Source organism: Ambystoma mexicanum, chromosome 5p (genome assembly GCF_040938575.1).
Source record: "Ambystoma mexicanum isolate Mex_15411 chromosome 5p, UKY_AmexF1_1, whole genome shotgun sequence".
Lineage (NCBI taxonomy): Eukaryota > Metazoa > Chordata > Amphibia > Caudata > Ambystomatidae > Ambystoma > Ambystoma mexicanum.
In genome coordinates, this window is record NC_090930.1 from 1,362,415,779 (window position 1) to 1,362,437,631 (window position 21,853).

Here is a 21,853-nt window from a genome sequence, read left to right on the forward strand (position 1 = left end):
CAATAGCCCAAGTAACCCCTGCGGCAGTAATCGGGTTGTCCAGATCAGCTCTCTGAGTTATCCTGATTTTTTGCAGCCGAACACCTGCGATAAAGTCGTATATGCAGTGCGGTGGTAACGGGTTGAGTTTTTGCATACAAATCGACACAGTGTTCTGTGAATCGTTTATTTATATCTTTCTCCACGGCGAGGGACATCCCAGTGCGGCCTTGGATACTGACTATACTCTGTGACGCCTGCCTACTACGGAGGGGGAATGCCATTAGATGAAGGGGGCAGTCCCCATCAATGTAGTAGGCTTGCGACCAACTGGAGAACGACTTTTGGACCCGCTGGGTGGACATGCGTTTAAGTTCAGCTAGCAGCCTGACAAGATGTGTGTAAATGTTGGGGTTGTGGGTGCGTTTGTGCTGCCCCTTGTTGCGTGAGATTTCAGCCCTTATTTGTGTCTCCCGTTCAGTGATGTCTTTATTTTGTGGGCCCATCTAGAGATGCACTGCCCCCAAGAAAGGCTTTAAATGCGTCCCAACAAGCAGCTGTAGAGTACCCCAGGTCAGATTGGCTTGCCAGAAAGTGTACAGTATCTGCTTCGAGATGCTCAAGGAAGTCTGGGTAACCCAATGCCCTTAAATTAAAGCACAACATTAGTCTGTTACACAGTGCCCCCAGCAACTCGATGTGAAGGAGTACCGTGCATGATCCGATACTGTTATAGGTAGAATTTCACATTGGTGCACTATTGATAGGGCAGTGGCGGGTACCAAACAAAAGTCCAACCTGGAGTAGGATCCATGTCAGCTCGAGTAAAAGGTGTAATCCGTGCCATTCGTCTGCAAGTTTAAGATCGGTCATGAGAGCTGGCAAGGAGACTCGCTTGCGTGGAGTGGGTTCTTGTATCCATGGTGCCCCATGATTGTCTAGTATAGGGTCTGCCACTGTATTCCAGTCACCCCCGATAAAGGTAAGGTTCCCCAGGAGGTGTGCGCAGTTTGAAAAGGTGCACACAAAGAACGAGGACATGCCCGCTGTAGGTATGTATACATTAAAAAAGGTTACGGATTGGTGCTGAATATGGCCGTGAAGCAGAACATACCTCCCCCTATCTGTAATCGTATTGAGAGTGTAAAATAGGATGTGTTTGTGCATTAGGATCGATACCCCTCTTTTTCCCTGATATGGGGAGTGTGCAGCCACCCCAACCCACCCACAGCAAAGCTTCCCGATTCGACCGCATCAAGGTGCGTCTCCTGCAAAAACATAATGTTGCTCTGTATGACCCACAGATAATTAAGCACTCACCTTCTCTTCATAGGGTGACCGATCCCCTGAGCATTAAGAGTTATCAGTCGCAACTCAGATGCCATGTCCCTGCCAGGGGGGGTAATTAAGTATGCCCTGGTGCCATGTAGTGTAACTGTCGACATACCCCTAATATCGAGCATTAGACACACATATGCATAAAATTAATCAGCAACATAATCAACAAAACACTTAACTCTAGAAACATAGCACATTGGGATAGATGAACAGAATCCCAATACCATGCTGAATAGGCCCATGCATGGGGAGGGGTGGGGGGAACCCAATAACCCTCCCACGTCCCCTGCATGCTGGTGATCCTGGGAGGGAGCGCCGGTAGACCAAATAGAATCAAACCAAACCAAACCAGAACTGACTAATACCAACTCCAACCAACTCGTACCTGAGGAGGCCTTAGATCGCCCAGGGTGGCGAGCAGTGCAGCGTAGAACTGCCTGTTCAGATTTTGCCAGTAGAACGCGTGAGATTATCGCAGGCATCCACTGCATATGGTGCTGTCAGCACAATGGTTGTAGCATAGATACGCATTATTGCAACAGGGGAATTAACCATACCATAGGAGAATCTCCCAAGAAAAACAATCACCATCAGATCAGCATTCCGGTGTCCTTCAGGTCGGGGCCCCATGTTCTTGCGACCGGGCACCGATGGCCGTCTGTCCGCCTGCTTCCTTTTGTCTTTCGGTCACTGCTGATGCCACTGCGAAGACTCCGGACGGCTGGCTTGATCCTCTGCCCCTGCATCGGGAAAGAAGTCAGCAAGAAACGCCATGTTTCTTCCGGGTCGTCAGAGTGCCATTGTTTGTCCAGCTGAATGCACCAGACAGCTGGGAATTTCAGGTAAAACCTGTGGCTCGAGCCCTTCAGTGCTTCAATAAGAGGACTAAACCTCTTCCTCCATCGCAATACCTCAGCAGAATAGTCATTAAATAGCTGGATGTCTGTTCCGTCAGTGCGTACAGGGCTTTCAGCTTGATATGCGCGTAAAATGGGCATCTTGTGTTGGAAGTTGAGGACGCGCATGGTGATGGGGTTGGCGGGCACCCACCCGCAGCAGGCCTTGGAACAGGTTCCCTATGTACCCAAGCAATCACAAAGGACCTCGGAACCTGAATGTGCAGCTGTTCTTGGAGGAAGGGTATATGTATGACTCTAAGTCCAATCCTTCCACCTGTTCATGGAGGCCAACAAGACAGGAGTTATTACTTACAACAGGATCATTTTCTTGGTCCTCCAGTTTGTCTCTAAGCCCTGCACCTCCCTAATCAGACCGTCTAGTTCCATAGTGGCCACCTCACGGTTGTCTTCAAGCGCGCTAATGCGTTGTTTGCTGTCGGGTTGGTCCGCTTTGGCATTTGGTCGGGATTGGACATCTTGTAGATCCCACTTAATGTCCTGTACTGTGTTGTTTGTCTCCTGTGTCAGCTGACCCTCATCTCTGAGGGTCTCCATTTTGGGTTGTTGATGCGAGGAGCGGCGTAGCAGCACCTCAGTTGAATTGAATCCAGTGTCCACGTTGATGCGACTGTCAGATGCAGGTCTTGACATTCTCCGTCAGTGGGAGGTTGTGATGACCGGTGCACAGGAGTTTGCCTGGGAGCCGCCTATCCTAAGTTAATGGAGTCTGGAGCCCAATCCAATCTGCATGCCTCTGTGTAAATGTAGGCAGGTAGCCTCAGTGGTGTTTCGTGCAAACAATGCCCCCAGCACCCACCTTTTCTGTTATGGTGTGAGGATCACAAACTGCTCCATCAATGCAAGATATACATTCAAACACGCCTCAGCCAACTCGCATTGGCGCTGGGATTCCATGCAACAGTGCATAGTAGAATTAACCCCCTCCAGCGCACTCCTAAAGGCGGTGCAGATTGGCTGTCCATCGCCGATAAACCAGCTTGTCCCGATGCACCCCAGCTGCAAGGGCTGTTACTAAACCGGGTAGATGGCCCTGGTCCTCGAGCAGCGGACCTGCGCCATATATTGATGCCTGAACCCAGAGGTGTGTAGCAGCTGAGGTGGGGTAGCTTTTAGCAGGAATGGTACAGATGGCGCAGAACCGGTGCGTGGTTTTCAAGGAACCCCAACTAAGCAGCGGCAACATTTAACAAGTGTCACGCTGCTACAAAGGCATTCATCTCCTCTGCGCAGTGCTCCTCACCACCGGTCCCCAGGAAAGGTACAAGGCTAAACTGTGGCATTCAATTGTTGATATCTGCGTCCCTGCTGCTAAGCTGCTGTGTCTTCATAAGAGCCCTCAGGGGCCACCGTTGCTGCGTAATCTGCATTCAGTAGAGGCCTGAGATGTCCGCACAAGCCTTGAGCACCGGTATGTTTCCCTATGTTGTTCCGCAGTTCACGTTCAGATGGTCGGCCTTCCTTGTTCTGGCCGCGTTGGTGCTGTTGTGTTTATTGTGCGCCAGGCTCGCTGCCCCCCCCATCGCGCGTGGTGGCAACAACTAGCAGGCAATGGCGTTAGCGGCTACTTCTGGTGATGCGACGGATCATCAGCCCACCTTCCGGAGGAACGTGGGCAGCACACATTGTACTATCAGTCGGCAATCGTACGCTGCAGAGGGAGGCAGCATTCTTGCATCAGCATGGCTTCTGTAGTAGGAGCGTACCCCGCATCAGCCTTAGAAGCCAACCAGATGGAGCCAAGAAGAGCGCTGTAAGCACAGGCCACTGCACCAGAACCACACAATTCACCTTCTCTGCTTGGTCTTTGTGGACGGCAGGCGACTTTCGGTTTACACACACCTCAATCTCAAAGCATGTCACGCTGTTTCCTTGATCCGAGCAGGCAAAGCGATTTAAATTAGTGACAAAATGCTTGCCTTCACCGGAGCACGATCACCCTGTGGCCATCTTGCTCAGGCTCTCGAGCGCCCCTCCCACCCCCCACTTGGGGTTAATCTTTAGACAAAACCTCCAGTCGTCAGTGACGTGGCCGGTTCCCAGACACCACACGCAAATGCTGTGTAGGTTGGTTATTGACATTTTGGTGTTACAGTCCCTACATCTTTTGAACCCCCGATGCCTTAGAAGTGGACATAGCATCAAAGTATGTTGAATTTTACACACGGAAATTGACTCGATTAAATCAAATGTATTCTTTGAGAAAGTTGTTCCTATCGAGCAGCGTGCTGAGCGCAAGGATTAAAGGAATGGGTCATAGTGAAGTAGTATATGTACGGTGACAAACGTCATGTCCGGAGTCGACGAGCTGCACGTCAAGTCAAGAGGGATCGACGACCGGGTCGAGGTGCACTACGCCCCCTGTCTAAATCTTTTCCAAGCTGCTGACTCTGGATTGGATATCCATCTGAAGATGAATTTGCAGTAGAAAGCAATCCATTGAAATAGGAATTACGCCGCACTACCACCCCTTATAATCTTCCAGTAAATCCGTGGGACCAAGTGGTGGTAATGGTAATAGAGATGAGACCCCCGTCTAAGAGGCTCATTTTTTAAACACCTGATCTGTAAAAACGACTTTACGTGTCCGCTCCTTTTCTGCTCCACCTGGCAAATCGACAAGTACGAGTCTTTCATGAATTGCAATTGAAATTGCAATTGAAACCTGCCTTTTTTCCCACCTGACAAAAGCAGGCGGGCTAAATTGGAATCTATGTTAAATGCCTGCCATAAGCGTTAATAGTGGCAGCCTTTTACCCTCATTTGTATTGATTTGGAAATGTAAAAGAAGGTTGTAAGGGCACTTTCGCTTGCTTCTACACCTTTCTTTTGCACGTCCGATGAATATTGCATGGAGGGGAACTTTTGCTCTTTAGTGCAAATGTTTACTGTCCCCTCTAGTGCAATCTAAAGTAGTTTATAAAATTACCCCCTGCCTTTTGGCAAGTCCTGGTGATCTGAGGAAGCACTACAACACTGATCAGTAAGAGATGACAACAAAAGCCTAGAAAGAAGGTTTGTTACTGATCTCAGCGATTGGAAGAATTGAAAGTATTATTACATTGCTTAGGCTACGTGAGTTTGTAAGGTGATAGAGGATTTGGAATCTGTAAACCGAAGACCACCTCAATTATATGCAAACCGTTGCCAAAATGATTGTGGATATGTCTGTTTTGTCCTTATTATAACAAAAGTAGCCCTGGGGTGGGGCTGCTCTAAAACCAGGGTTCTGCTGGGAGTGACAGTCTGCAGCACTTCTGCATGGGCCTCCCCTGCAGGCGATTGGTTACATTAAGTCAGATGTGCAGGACTGTGCAAGAAGCAAGACAGTGAGAGGTACTTAGTAAGTTTAGAGCTGCCATTGGACGCAAGGCCCACCCACTCACAATTGACAGGGACATTTGATTTTGTGGAATTGGTTCAAGCATATGAGGATTGTGTAGTTTGAGTTTCAAGATATTCATGGCGTTTATGAGGGGATTCTAGGAAATGGCACCAGGAGGAGGGTGGGTTTGTTTACTTAAAATGTCAAAAGTTTGAAGTAAACTGTTCAACTGGAAAGTAGAAGTGAGAGGAGAGGAGATCAGGCCCGCCTTTTTAAGAGGACACAGTGGCCTGGCGAAATGGCAAACCAGAAACAAGGACCGTTCAGGTTGATAACATGCAGGATGCAATGACGCAGATGAAAAGGAAGGGAGGCTGGAATTCTTGGCTGGGGACTAATAAGCCTTTACAAGGGAAATGAAACTCTGAATGAGGGATGTTACTGTTTTTAGGGGTTGCGAATGATGAAAGAATGTAATGTATTGTAACAATAATGCAAATGTGGTCAGGACATGCTTAATTTGAAAGGCAGTTCGACTGAGGGCTTAGCGTTTGTAAGCAAAAGGCTACCGCAAGTAAATGAAGTTGCTCCCCAATGTACAAAAGGTGTTCCACATATATAAAATCCAAGAAAAGAACTTCAGTTTGGAGTGTGTTTTCTTTCACAGTACATGAAACTGTTCAGCAAAATGATGGCTGGTTGCCTACCATATTCATGATGTAATCATGCAATAATTCCTGTCAAACTACATATGCATGCACTACATGCAAAACCTGTGCACATTATCCAGAATTCATTTAAACAGCTTTACAATGATTACCTGCTACTCATCAGAGAGCCCAGAATCATCAGGCTATCCTCCATGCTGGAAATAATTTCTGATGTGCTGTCCCCTCTCAAAAGTAACTCTCCTCGAGCTTTGAAATTCGCAAAAGTAAAGGTTTTATTGTCCCATTCTGAGATCACCTGTTTGAGCTTTTGTTCTATGTCCTTCTCCTTTACAGCACTGATGCAGATATCCTGAAACAACAAAAAAAGATAGCTAATCAATGGCCTCGGGGAAATGGCGAACGTTCTCCTTGGTCAGAAGCATTATAGCATTATGTGGCAGGGAAATGATATGCATTTGAAAGTTGGCAGTATCATGTGTTTGTTTGCCTTTACATGGAATTCATTTCTAAATGTTGATAGCTATATTGTAGTCCACTAAAGTTACAACGCTGCTCACAATAATGTCATGATTACTTTTTATTTCATTGTTCGGATGTTTCATGACATTTTTAACTGCCCATCATACCAACATTAAAATATCAATTTGCTAAGATTGACATACATGATCATTTCAACATATCCATGAAATCATTAAACATAATTACTGTAGTATCACTTTCTTCTGCACAGGTGGTATGGCTCGGTGGCAACGCGCTCGTCTTGGAAGCAAAACGACGCAGAGCAACACAGGTTCGTAATCCCGGGTCCGCGCTTAGAAACCTCTTCGGTATTAAGTACGTTATAAAACACCAATTACAATGATAGTAATAAACTATATATGGCATACTCAGGATCATTTATTACAGCTAATTCAAGTACCACGTACATCAACATTTTTCTTTTTGTGACGGACCTGGACTTAAAGCTGCGAGGTTTGTATACATTGCCTGCTGCAAACACAAGCTCTGGAAATACTGCCAAAGGATAATACCATTAACGCTTGCCACACGATGCAGTAACTTGAGGGATATGCATGGGTCCGAGTTATGTGAACCCTCCAGTTATTCCCCGTTTGGGACTCCTACAAGACTCCATTAGGATTGGCAATTACCATTGTGTCAATCAAAAAATGTGGTAATGCTTTTCTGTAGTGGTAATTGCACAAACGAGGTGCTGGAAATGCAGTTTTAAACTTGACGTTTGGCGGCATGGTAAAGCATCCGATATTCCAAAATACTGGCCTTCAAATAACTGTTTGGAGCCCGCAGTTCCAATGGATACCTATGCAATCCACCTGCTTTTAGCAGGTACTAAATGCAGGCCGATTCCTGCACACATGTTCCTCCACACAAAAGCAGGCAGCGGCTTGCATGTAATTCTGAAACTAGGAATTCGGCAGAGTGGTAAAACATTTGATATTGCAAAATACCTGCTGCTTTACCACTATTGCCAGACTTGTAATGATGCCCAAGGTTGATAGGGGCTTGTACCAGAATCTATCTAAAATTGTTAACATGTTTGTCAAAGACCATCCGTTTTTGCATTTTGGTTATTTGTTAGGTCATGAATGCATTTGGCGCCAGTTGAAGATCTATAGTTTGAGTGTTAAATGCACCACTACCAGGTCAACTGTTAAAACGATTGGCCCTATTGGTGTATGGAATAAACATGGCGAAAGAGATGTTTCGGGGCGCAGGCTTCTAAGAATGTAGAGCACAAAGAGGTTCAACATAGTGAGTGCTAAAATGCACCCATTTCACTCCTTCATTGCAGTACCTTCTGTATTTAACCCATCTTTTTAGCTTTGACCTCAGTTCGGGTGTTCCCATTAAGGGCCCTAAAGACTCAGAGAAGTGCCACAGGAATGGTCTAAGATGCTAGTTTGTGCCAAAATTGGTTACTGTCTACAGAGTGAACTGCTTATTTGAAGCAAGCATGTAGAGGATAAGGTATCTGCCCGTGTTCGAGCTGGATAAGATCAGTATAGACCCCATCTCAAAGCCCTCCATTGATCAGAGAACTGGCTTTCATTCTCAATCAATTTTTTTAGTTTGTTGAAAACCAGTTTTGAAAAATAATTGCTACAGGTATTTAATAATGATGGAATTCTGCACTTACCAGGGTCGATTACTCCACCATCCCATTATGCATGGCTAAAATAGGCTCAACAACATGATGCAGAAACTATCCCAGGTGGCCAAGCTACAAGGACAAAAGGGGTCAACAGGGTAGCAAAAAAGTAAGGATGTTATTTAAGAATGATGATTGACAAGCCATTAAAATTGGCAGTACTACAAAAGGGTCTACTACGAATCATATTTATTATCGAATGGATCCAATGCACATTAGTTGATTAGTTAGAGCTGTTGCACAGGAATGTGGGGTAGCTACATCAGGTCCACTACCACCACAAGTCAAGCCCCACAACGATGCATACCCAAAGGATGGAGAGTTAGAAATCAATAGCCCATGAGTAATCCATGTTCAAAGATGAAATCACTGCCACAGACCTGTGATTTTGCAGACCCACGATAGGAAAAACTTTGTCCAGGAGGCATAGGGCAACCCAACTTGGGGTTTCAGCAGAGAGTGGCTCTCAAGGGTATTGCTGCCCACAATCAGGTGTCGGGGCATTCTGGGGCCCTGCTCCAACTTGAGTGCTAGAAAAGTGTGCTGCCATTCCTGCGCTTGTGCACCAGTTCTGAGATAGTGGACCAGCCTAATGAGGACTTGGTCCACTGGTCGTGGCACGACTGTGAGAGGCATAATTTACGAACAGCCAATCCCAAAGCAGACTGATTCACACACACAAACAGGCCAAAGACCCTAGTCCTGCCAAGGAGGAGGGATATGAGCCAGGAGACAACTTTGAGGACTCTAGGCATTTGTAGCAGAGGAGTGAGGAGCTATGGAGGTATAGAGATGCAGAGGAAGCAGGGAGCGCTGGAGGAGGCACTGAGAGTGCTGAAGGTGCAGCGGGAGGTGCTGTAGCAAAAGCTTAGGCACCAGAGGATAAAGTGATGCAGAAAAAGCTAAAGGCACAAGAGGGGGCAGGTGTACAGAAAGAGCTAAAGTTGTAGTACGAGGAGGTGGTGCAAACAGAGTTGAAGGGAAAGGTGAAGAGTGAGAGGGGAAGTGGAGGATAAGGATGAAAAGCAAAGAGTCAAAGAGAGTACCGAGGAGCCTTGAGGCAGGGACTAGGCACATGGGAAGTCATGGTAAAATTCTAAGACAAAATCTACAAAATCGTTGTCCGGTGGGGCTGGGAGACGGTTTGCGTGCATGGCGATCAGTGAGGAGTATAAGGAACTCATGGTGGCAATAGTAAAGACAGACACAAGTGATCACAGTTCAAGGGTGTTTATTGAACTTTATCATAAGTGAGATAAACGCCTAATCTTAAATGGGAGCAAGCTACGACCATCAAAAATTAATAAGGCAGTCCTAGTGCCGTCTTGTCAAATAAAAAGGACCTATACTAAAAAAAAAAATTGCTAATCCTTACTACTAAATTACAAAAAGAGTGTGGGATAATGTTCACCAGAAAAGAAAGAGGTCAGGATGGTAGGGCCGGTTCTCCCTTCCCCACGTTTGAAGCACAGGTCAAGGTAGGACTCTCGAGCACAGAGAGTGCACACTCCTGGGCCTCGGCAGCACAAGGTTCACAGTTGAGTTCAACAATATCAAAAACCTTCAGAGGCGAAGTCTCTTTCCTGTAAAGGTCTCCTGCCTTAGAAGGCCTGCTGTTTACCAATGACAGACAAACAAAAGTTCTCTCTGTGATCTTGCACCTTGGCTGATTGCTCTTCGCCCCTAGGATCTCCCTCTGCCGGGCTCGGGTCCTCCTTGCAATAATGGGCTTCCCTCCATTGGGTTCACTCACTTCGGCCCTTCTTCAATACAGTTCATGTATTCCTAATGCAGTTCATGTATTGCTCATGTTCATCAGAAAGCAGTGTTACCTTCTCCTAGCTTTCTTTCAGCATTCCTCTGCCGGGTTGACATTTGCCAATTATCACAGTTCACAATCGTAGTGGAAAGTGGGGTTCTCTTCCCCTAGCTTTCCTCTGGCAAGGGGTCAGAGACTTTCGATGGTACAAGGGATTTGACGTGACCCTTTTAGGATCACTCTGACGCCTCATGCCACCCATTCCTAGGGCCTTCTGGTTCTTGTAGTTTCAAAACAGGTCCTGGTCAGGAACTTTCGAATGAGCACCCACATGGTGCCAGACCCCTCTGCACCTGGACCTCAACTGGGCTTTGTTTAAAGTTCAAACACACACACAAGTTCTTCTTGTAAATTCCTTACATTCAAAAATGTTGCTACTTGCAACCTTGGGCTCAACACAGTTCGGTTTTCTATCGTTTACTCCGACTCACCGGCTGTGCTGAACCCGTTGGCTTCTTTGTTCGCTGGAGTCAAGGATAGTACCACGGAAGCCAGCTTACCTCTATGCCTGCGTTATCAATGCGGGAGGCCCCTGTGTACCATTAAAATCTGCTGCTCCACACGCCAGTTGTAGCTACAGTTCTTATGATTTCCCTTTCAAAGGCTTTGCGGGTCTGAGTTGAAAAGGGCAAGGGCACATCCCCCTTTGTCCTCCTTCTAGGTCTCACCACTTTTCTCCTCCCTTTGTACTTCCGGTTTCATGTAGCTGTCTCCTCGCGCATTCGGCCTTGCTCGAAGTGTGCTGTCGTGCTCTGCCTTTTATCCCTGTGGGGAAGGTAAAGGGCCCTCAGGTGTGCATGGTTATGGTCAATTGCCTGACTCTGCCTAACCCGAGTGGTGAGACATGTCAGGAAAATGGCTCTGGTGTTAGTCTGTTGTTTGTTACAGTGTAAAAGTGTTTTTGCAGGGTTTTTGCAGGAAAAGAGGGGGCTAGAGCTTCTAAATATCCTACATGGTAGGATGGGGAAAAGGTGTTACAGGGAAGGGGATACTCCGTCTCAATCCTCAGTGTCCCACTTCCACTCCCCGAAGACCCCTCGCCCAGGTGATCCTCCCCCACTGGTCTACCCGCAGGAACTGGATCCAATAGCGATGGCCGTGTCCTGGCCACCTGGACGACAGATCTCCGGGGAGTAGCGGGTGAGACACCTTCAGGTTTCTCTCATGCCCTTCCTCCATGTGATGTAGCTGCATCTGCTTCACAGGGAAACCGGGACAGGAAATCTACATTCGCCTGGTATTTTCCTTTCCAGTGTTCCACCATGAAGCAGTAGGGCTGCAGGTCTAGAAACCATTGCATTGCACGTAAGTTTGAATCATTGCATTGGCTAATCCAAACTAGGGGAGAATGATCAGTGACTAAGGTAAACTTTCTTCCTAAGAAGTAGTATCTCAGGTGGATAATGGCCCACTTGATGGCCATGGCCTCCAATTCCAGCACAGAGTAATGTTTTTCACCTAGGAAGAGTTTGCTGCTCGTAAAGAGAATGGGATGTTCTAATCCATTGCAGACTTGAGATAGGACTGCTCCTAACCCAGCAAGGGCGGAGTCTGTCTGCAAAATAAAGTCTTTGGAGAAGTCTACTACCGTCCGGATTGGGTTTTGGCACAGAGTTTTCTTTAAGGTGTTATAACATATATCATCTTCTTCAGACCAATGAAGTTTCTGGAGTTCGGCGTTCTTATCGGTCAGCCTCGCTATTTTGTCACAGAAATTAGGGATAAACCTACAGTAATATCCTATTACCCCTAGAAAGGCTCTCCAATGGCTTTTAGTTTTTGGTGTAGGTGTATCTAGGACGGCTCTCACTTTCACATGTCGGGGCTGTACGTTCCTGTTCCCTACAAAAAAAACCCAGATATTTTACGGCTGATTGTGCCAATCTGCATTTAGATGGATTAGCAGTTAGGCCGGCCTGTCTGAGGACTCTTATAATAGTATGAAGGCGGAAAAGGTGGTCTCCCATGTTTTTACTATAGATGATGATATTGTCAATGTAAATTCCGCAGAAGTCGAAATAGGGGCGTACGATTTTATCCATGAGGCGTTGGTAAGTGGCTGGTGCGCCATGTAAGCCACAAGGGTAGACTTTGAATGGAAACTGTACTAAGGTTGTTGAAAATGCTGTCTTTTCTTTATCTGGCCCATACACTGGTACCTTCCATTACCCTTTTGTTAAGTCTAGGGTGGATAGAAAGGTGCCCGCTCCAAGTTTATCAATTAGTTCATCGATGCATGGCATGGGATAGGCATCGAAATCGGATATCGCGTTGACTTGACAGAAGTATATGCAGAACCTCCAGGAATGGACAGGTTTATTGACCAACACGATAGGTGAGGACCATGGGCTTGACGACGGCTCGATTATATTAGCTTGCAGCATTTTGTTTACTGCTTCAACCACTATCTGTTTACGGGCCTCCGGGAGTCTATAGGGTTTTAAATGGACCACTTTTCCTGTAGGTGTTCTAATATAGTGGTAAGTGCCTTTGATTCTTCCTGGTTAATCAGAAAATACATTGGGGAAGGATGTGATTACATCTTTTAGATCGTCTTGTTTTTGGGTAGACAACTCAGGTGGTATTAATTCAAAATTGTCCCTATCTTCTGGAGCCAAACAAAATAGTACTTTGGCATGGGTGGCGGACGGGTTCTCTTCCACTCCTCTAGGAGATTCCTGTGATAAAAATTGACTTTCTGTTTTCGGTCCGGTTGGGCTACTTTATAAGTGCAGGTTCCTGTTTGTTCTACTATTTCATAGGGTCCATGCCACTTAGAAAAAAGCTTGTTTTCCGAGGTGGGTAATATGACCAATACTTTTTGTCCTATAGAAACTGATCTTAAGCTTACTTTCTTATAGTAGTTGGATTTTTGTTGACTTTGGGCCTTTTCCATATTAGCCCTGACTAGATCTCAGACAAGTCTCTTATGTTCTCTCTTTCGGGTAGCAAGATGAGAATGGGTGCCTCTTCTCGTTCCTCCCGGGTTTCCCGGAGAATGGCCAGGACATTTCTGGGCTCTCTGCCATAAAGTAATTCAAAAGGAGAAAATCCTGTAGAGGCCTGTGGAGATTTCCGCACTGCGAATAGTGCCCACTGGATCATTCGGTCCATGTCATTCCAGTCTATCTACGAATTTCCGCAGGATTAGTTTTAAGGTTTTATTGAATCTTGCTACCAAGCCATCGGTTTGGGGGTGGTACACATAAGTTCGTAAGGTGGTAATATGGAGTAGCTCTTTGACCTCTGCGATGAGCTTGCTCATAAAATGTTAACCTTGATCGGTCAATATTTCCCTGGGAGAACCAACCCTGGAAAAATACAGTAGGAGGTGTTTAAGGATTTGCTGTGTGGTATTGTTTCGCATTGGGAAGGCTTTGGGGTATCTAGTGGCATAATCGACAATTACTAGGACATTCTTGTTGCCTAATCTGGATGTTTCTAGCGGTCCAATAATGTCCATTCCAATTCTTGAATAAGGAACTTCTATGATTGGTAAGGGATTCAAAGGGGCAGGCAAGGGGACAAGAGTGCTAGTTTGTTTTTACATATTTCACACGCCTGGATAAAGGTCTTTATATCAGCATAGATGCCTGGCCAGTAAAACTGCCCACTGATTTGTGTTTGGGTTTTCGTTAGTCCTAAGTGACCCCCGGTAAGATGCAAGGGTGCGATCTCCACTAAGACCTTTTGGTGGGTCCTGGGGATCACCAACTGTGTCTTTATAAACCCTTCAGTCAATATTTCCCTCCTATACAGCAATCCCTGCTTTAAGAATAAAAAGGTGCTCCCTTTTCCTATACCTTCTCCTTCCGAATAGCCTACAGGAAGGCCTCAGTGAAAGCAGGATCGTTTCGCTGAGCAAATGCTAGATCCGGATTGATGGTGGGCTTCTCTCCCTTCGTACCTTCAATGTCAGAAGGTGTATCAGCTTCCCCAAAGCCTAATGCACCTCTTTCCATTTCATCTGGTTCCCTTTCGTGAAAGTGAAGAAATAGTGCCTTTACCAAAATACTCTGAGCAATTTGATTCTCCACAATCTACCTCAAATGGAACTTCCCCATGGTTCTGTAAGAGAACCTTTATGTGTCCTTAGAAGTCAGGGTTGATGATCCCTGCTAAAACGTCTATACCGAATTTCCATGCTAGGACAGATTTTGGGGCTACCCTGATGTAACATCCTGCAGGGGGTATCAGAACCAAATCGGTAGGCATCATTCCTCTTTTCACAGGGGGACTGATAGCTTCCTTACTGCTACAAATATCAAAACCTATCTATTCTTTTGTGACAACAGAAGGGCTAGAAGCTCGATGACTATGTTTTTGAAATTGTAGGGTTCCCCAATTTGGTGGCAACAGTAAAGACAGACACAAGTGATCACATATCAATGGTGTTTATTGAACTTTATAATAGTGAGATGAACGCCTAATCTAAACCTAAATCTAAGATGGGAGCAAGCTACGACCATCAAATAATAATAAGTCAGTCCTAGTGGTGTCTTGTCAAATAAAAAGGGCATATACTAAAAAAAAACGATTGCCAATCCTTACTACTAAATTACAAAAAGAGTGTGGGATAATGTTCACCAGAAAAGAAAGAAGTGTTCACAAAATGATAAATCAGGGTGGTATGGCTGGGTCTCCCTTCCCCACGTTTGAAGCAAGGGACAAGGAGGCACTCTCGAGCACAGCACACTCCTGGGCCTCGGCAGCACGAGGTTCACAGTTCAGTTCAACGATATCAGAAACCTTCAGAGGCTATGTCTCTTTCCTGTAAAAGTCTCTTGCCTTAGAAGGCCTGCTGTTTCCCAATGACAAACAAACAAAAGTTCTCTAGGTGATCTTGCACCTTGGGCAATTGCTCTTCGCCCCTAGGATCTCCCTCTGCCAGGCTCAGATTCTCATAGCAATAATGGGCTTACCTCCATTGGGTTCACTATGGCTGTTGTTTAACACAGTTCATGTATTCCTAATGCAGTTCATATATTGCTCATTTTCATTAGAAAGCAGGGTTTGCTTCTCCTAGCTTTCTTTCAGCATCCCTCTGACGGGTTCAAATTCGCCAGTTAGCACAGCTCATAATCGTAGTGGAAAGCAGGGTTACCTTCCCCAAGTTTTCCTCTGGCAACGGGTCAGAGATTTTCGATTGTACAAGGGATTTGACGTGACCCTTGTAGGACCACTCTGACGCTTCAAGCCACCCTTTCCTAGGGCCTTCTGGTTCTTGTAGTTTCATGACAGGTCCTGGTCAGAGTCTTTCGAATGAGCAACCACGTGATGCCAGACCCCTCTGCACCTGGACCTCAATTGGGCTTTCTTTAAAGTTCAAACACACAAACAAGTTCTTCTTTTTGTAAATTCCTTGCATTCAAAAATATTGCTGCTTGCAACCTTGGGCTCAACACAGTTCGGTTTTCTATCAGTTTTCTCCGACTCACCGGCTGTGCTGTACCTGTTGGCTATTTGTTCTCTGGAGTCAAGGATAGTACCACGGTAGCCACCTTGCCGCTCTGCCTGCATTATCAATGCAGCAGGCTCTCGTGTACCATTGACATCTGCTGCTCCGCATACCAGCTGTAACTCCCGGTCTTATGATCTCCCTTTCGGAGGCTTTGTGGGTCAGAGTTGAAAAGGGCAAAGGCAATTCCCCCTTCGTTGTCCTTCCAGGTCTCACTGCTTTTCTCCTCCATTTGTACTGCCGGTTTGGTGTAGCTGTCTCCTAGTGTATTCGGCCTTGCTCGAAGTGTGCTGTCGTTCTCTGCCTTTTATCCGTGTGGGGAAGGGTAAGGGCCAGTAGGTGTGCGTGGTTATGGTCAATTGTCTGACTCTGCCTGACCCGAGTGTTGGGACATGTCAGTTAAACGGCTCTGGTGTTAGTCTCTTGTTTGTTGCAGTATAAGTAAATGTTAGTGTGGGAAAAGGGGGCGTAAGAGCTTCTAAATATCCTACAGGGTAGGATGGGGAAAAGGTGTTATAGGGAAGGGGTTACTGCGTCTCAACCCTCAGTATCCCATTTCCACGTTTCCGATGAACTACACCACAAATGTTCCATCAGATAAAAACGAATTTTACACATAAGAAAATACAAAGAAATTAAGGAATATGGCTAAACCTGCTCACCACTTGACTCATACTAGTAAAAAACATACACAACCGATTATACAGTTCAGGACAGTAATCAGATCCTAGAGAACATAAAATAATTCCCCTTAAATATTTAGGTTTTATGAAGTTAAATGTCTGTTTCTAGCATTAAGTGTCCTTTGTTTAAAATGCTTCCTTGCCCTAGTACTACATTGGTTATTTGTTCCAAGTAAAAACAACAATGCTGGCCGACCGTATCTTAAATTAATGTCTTGCAAAAGAGGATTTAAAAATGATGTCTTTCAACAATATAGACTGTGTAAAATAGAACATGTTTTAGATTCTCTATTCTGATGCTACAGAAAGGAAGGTATGCTCAATGAATGGTGGAACCTTGCCATTAACGTGCGCTGGCGTTCAATCCTAGGATCTCGAACTGTAACCTAGGGACTAACCATTAATGCATCAAATGAGGTAACCAAGTTAGGTCAACAGGGTAGTAAGAAATGTTCAGGTGAAATCTGTTGAATAACTTTGTTATTTCCTGATACTCCCCCCATTGGACTTATTGCACCAGTGTGCAAAATACTCTTCATAGATGTTTTAGTTAGATTAGACAAAGTCTGTCAATGACTACATTCTCTGAGTTAATTAGTTCTTAACATTATTTTGTTTACATGGGTAATTCATGAGGCACGAGACATGATTTGCATGGCCACTGGACCAAACATAATTTATAATCTTTGATCTAAAGGGTGCTTCTGGGATGAGGATCACTAACAAATCAACCAAAGCGAAATAAAATTGGTCGATTCTAGATACTACAACCAAGCTCCTGAGGACAAGTGGATCTGAGTGTGGGAGACCAAGTTATCTCTGAATAAACATGTTGGTCTCATTGGAGAACAACTCTATTTAACCCCTCCCCTAAATGCTTGCTCATTGTAGAGCTAATGATCAAGCTGTAATTGCAAATACTTGTAACATTTAGTTCACTGCCTGCATTTGAAAAGATTGTTTAAAATTAAAAATACCTCCAAAGGCCTGTTTCAGCTGGACAGATTGCCTATTGCTATGCCCTATATAGGATAATATGGAGAAAAACCTCAGGCCCAAATAATCAATCTTTAATTTGAATGATCCAATCTTTGCCAGTTTTAATATGAAAGCTAACCTTTTCACCCCTACTTGAGAAGGTCACAGTTGCTGATTTGCTAGTATTTCTCTTCCTGCCATGACTAGTGAGACCTTGTGTAAGCACTTATAAGGGTTTTGTAAGGAAGACACAATCACCATGAGAAATAGAAAGAGATAGAATAACCTTCCCATGAGGGCCAAATGGAACTACAGCAAGATTATTCTCATGCATAGAGATTACAATTCTGAAAAGATCTGGCGGAATTCCTAGTCCACTAAGGGAATGACCATGTGCGCTAAATATATATTTTGTTTTCTCTCAGAAATCTATTTGGTTGCTAGGAAATATACATTTAAGCCCGGCTGCTCTATCCCCACATCCCCACTAAGACTTAAGTGTACAACACAAAACTGGAGCAGGTGAAACATTTTGACTGAGAATTAGGTTCCAAGAGTGACGTGGATGGGCAGAGCAGGTACATAAGTCAGGCATTACTTTGGGAAGTACAGTGGGGCTACCCAATCTTTTTTCACTAGGCATAGCAGTGGCGCTTTATCACTGGTGCTTTACTTATATAGGAAAAAAGGCATTGCCTGCATCTACTTATGGCTCAGAGGTATGGGGCTACACTAACGTAGAAAAGCTGGACACATTAGAACATACGTTTTTGAAAAGATTGGTTCTTATCTGTTAGATGTTACCCTGATCAGAGATCTGGTTGGCTTCAAGCTCACCCTATATTGGGAAAGACTCCGGAAAACAGAGGGCTTAGAGACATACCAAGATGCTTTGATCCACATAATGTCATTGGATGGGGGTAAAAGCTCAAAATGGGGTACACACGTGAAGAGCTCTCTTTTTGACTTAGGAGTAGGAGGAGGCTTATGGGACAGCCCAGCGGACCGTACAGGCCCCGCTGCCAAGAGATTGAAAACAAATGCAAGACTAAGATCAAGGGAGCAGCTTGAAGTGAATGCAGCACTTCTAAAACTGGGGCCAGAGTTCCTCATGCTTAGGACGACGGTTGGGTATAACAACAATCTGGATAAGATTCCCCTCCCCATACAAACAATCTCTGTATGTACCCCTGAGGTTGGGGATATTTCAAATAGCATCCTTTACAAAAACATGGTCTGACACAGGGTAGGGGGTGGTGGTGACCATGTGTGGGGCAGCAAGTGAAACCATGATACATTATCTGTTGACCTGCCCCATGACAGTGTGTGGGGTGGGAGCTGCAGTATTGTTGGGCTGCACTGTGGGCTGTCTGCTTTTCCCCGTGGAAATTCTACTTTGCTGCTGATTTCCCACTCCAGCTGACCAACGCTGTGCCACTCGTGCACCTACACATTTTTGCACTGTCACTTTCAGAAGACTCTTCCTCAGGGCAGAAGACCACCCTCCAGGAAGCAAGAAACCAAGCTTATAAGTACTACCCAGCAACCCTTGCGGTGAAGCCCGCTGCTGCAAAGCGTGCTGGAGCACTGCTGGGCTGTTGGGCAGGTGAACAAGACACGGGCATGACGGACTGTGCAAGGTAACCTACATACGTGAATGGTTTGCAAATTGGACATGTTTGGTGTTGTAGCAAGTGTCCCTATCTTTCACGTAACAGCATTATTGTAGTAAGCCTGAGGTTTGGTTGCAGAAAAACACTCTGAATGCATAATGTATGCAGGTCATATGGATGATTAAGGCAGACGCCGAGGGGGAACATGGGGAGTGCTATATAATTTAAACGGGTTCCCACGAAGGGACTGTCTCTAGTGAGCAGCCGTACCCCCGCTGCACTAAGTCCTGCCAACTACAACCTTATAAGCAGCTAATTTTCCCTGTGGATGATTAAGCGATTAAGGGTGTGAGTGCTCAAACACAAAGCAACCGAAAAGTCAACATTGCCCCTATATAGAGGTTGCCCCACTTACCGCTGCTGACCAAGACTAGCGATTAAGGATGGCAACGAGGAAAGGGGGAGCTATCACTGTTTTGGCTGTATAGCTTTCCAATCCTTTGTTCTACCGCTGCAAGCTTCTGGGGTAGTGGAGCTTGAGGATGTCTTCAGGGGTCAACATACCACCCTGAGTGAAAATACAGCAGAGGACCGTTATAATAGTGACTGTAATAATAACTTACCTACTATTTCAAAGGAATGTTCTGGTGAACACATCGCCAAACAGTGGAGCATGAGCTTTTAGCCCAAGTAGTTTGCTTATTTGATCCAGTGAGGGGACGGGGGAGCCTCGGACTAAGCACGCTCCTTGAGCTGTTGGGTGAACCTGCCCTGCCTTTTTGAGGACTGTATTTTTATCCTGGATCTACGGGGAAGCCCCATAGATTCAACCTCTTTGTGGCTAACTACGACTCACAGCTCGTAATTGTTGTGCAATAAGTTGCGTGTAAGATGCTCTGGTTATTACACTGAGCTGAGCTGAATAGAAGCATGAGGCCCTGTGTGGTTTTGTATATGGCTTTTTAATGGCCTCTCTGTTGAGGTCTTCTTATTTGTGGTCTGGATTTTATTGTGGTCTGGATTTTAGTTGGATTGTATTGTGTTACATCATATTATAGAATACTGTGAACTGCATTAAGAACTGTATTGTACATTCCAAGATGGCCGCCGGACCGTGAGGGTGCACACTCCTGTGCTCAGTCCGGGCGGGATAATTAAGGAGACATTCGCATTTGAAACAGGGTGAAGATTGTATGTAACGCTGACCCAGAGAAGGGGCACAATAATAGAGAGGGGTGCAGGAGGCAGTACATGAACGGCACTACACGCCCGCAAGGAGGGAGCACCGGCACTGCTAATATCTGCATTGAGGAGGCCCGGTACCATTAGCATACGCCACGCTCAGTAGCTGGAGGGCCATAAATAAGGCAATCCACACCGGGAAAGGGAAAGCGGGAGAATTCTGCATAAATTATACACCACGGCTGGGGGAAGCCCATAACAGGAATAGAGGAGAAGTGACAGTAATTCAGGGAATATACTCCATAACAATGGGACAATAGCTGAAGAACAGCCTGAAAATCAGAGCACCAAGAGCTGGAACCATATGAAGCAGGGGAGAACTAGCATAAAGAAGCAACAAAGCATAACACGCACAGCGGGAGGAAAACCACAACAAAACTGTGGAAGGCACACAACGGAATAACAAGTAGGGGCAAAAGAGAACCCACTGAGAGGGACCCAATCCCTAAACTCAGGGAGCGTAGTCAGCATCATCCCAATGAGAGAATCTTCTGTGAACAGGGACAACCCGGGCCCACGGCAAAGAGCAAACAACCAGGAAGGTTGTGTGGTAGCGAGCTTGGCAGAACTCCGGGAGGCAAGATATATCCCAGCAAAGCACAGATCACAGAGCAAACAACAGCGCGGGCGAGGTGTCAAGTAGGCCCCCCAGGCACACAGAGAGACATGGTGAGGGCACGATCTGACAGTACCAGCCAACAGATGCCAGGGGCCAAACCCAATGTGTACCCTGGCGAGAGTCAAAGGCAGAGCAAGATCACAAGGGGGATAGTTAGAACACTGCTGGAGACAACAGCAACAAGAAGTGTTACACACTGGGGACTTGATACAAGAAGGAGTGAAGAGTGGTGTTTATGAGGAAGAATCCATGATGGTGCTTAGCAAAGAAGAGTTACAGGACTGTCTGTAAAGGATGGAAGGTAGAATGATGGAATCCTTCCAGGAGCAATTCGGGAAGATGAAAGAGGAGCTTAAAACATCACCACAATCGGAAAGGAGAACCCTGAGTTGGGGAACAGAGTGGACATAACAGAAGACTGCCTATCGGAGGTCTCAGAGGAAGTAAAACAGAATAGCATACTCCCTGAACAAGTGGCCAGAGCAACGCACAACCAGGAGATCCCGGCAGAGGACCTTGAGAACAGGTCTCGTAGGTCAAACATAAGGGTCAAAGGCCTAGTCGAGAAAATCATGGATAATGACCTAAAGGACACAATGCAGCAATGCTTCAGCAGCCTTCTGGCCGACACGCAGGAGGATGCCATATCATATCATATCATATACTCATAGACAGAGTGAACAGAGTAGGACCAAAAAAAGGGGATCCGTGAGCGAGACCACATGACATCTTAATAGAGCTGACATCCTACACCATGAAGGAAGAGATACTCAGAGCTGCGAGAAGGCAACATGCGGTCTCAATCAATGGGACACAAGTCCACTTGTATCAAGATCTGGCACTAGCTACTCTACATAAAAGAAGATTGATGCAACCAGTCACCAGAGTATTGATCGCAAAACAGGTCGCCTACAAATGGACATTCCCTTTTGGACTGCTGTTCACTTGGGAGGGCAAACAACAGCGCATAACCACGTGTGACGAGGGCTTCGCTCTGATGTAGATAGAGGAAGACAAAGTACTAACAGAGCAAGGAGAAAA

General features: G+C 45.8%; 1 protein-coding gene across 1 annotated transcript in view; it reads right to left on the bottom strand.

The window, feature by feature from the left end:
- DNAH5 (dynein axonemal heavy chain 5) overlaps positions 1 to 21,853 on the bottom strand; it is a 4,235,244-nt gene that overhangs the window by 2,521,817 nt on the left and 1,691,574 nt on the right. The window contains exon 29 of the mRNA XM_069613779.1: positions 6,380 to 6,579. Coding sequence (XP_069469880.1) covers positions 6,380 to 6,579 — 200 coding nt within the window. The remainder of the gene's footprint in view (positions 1 to 6,379; positions 6,580 to 21,853) is intronic.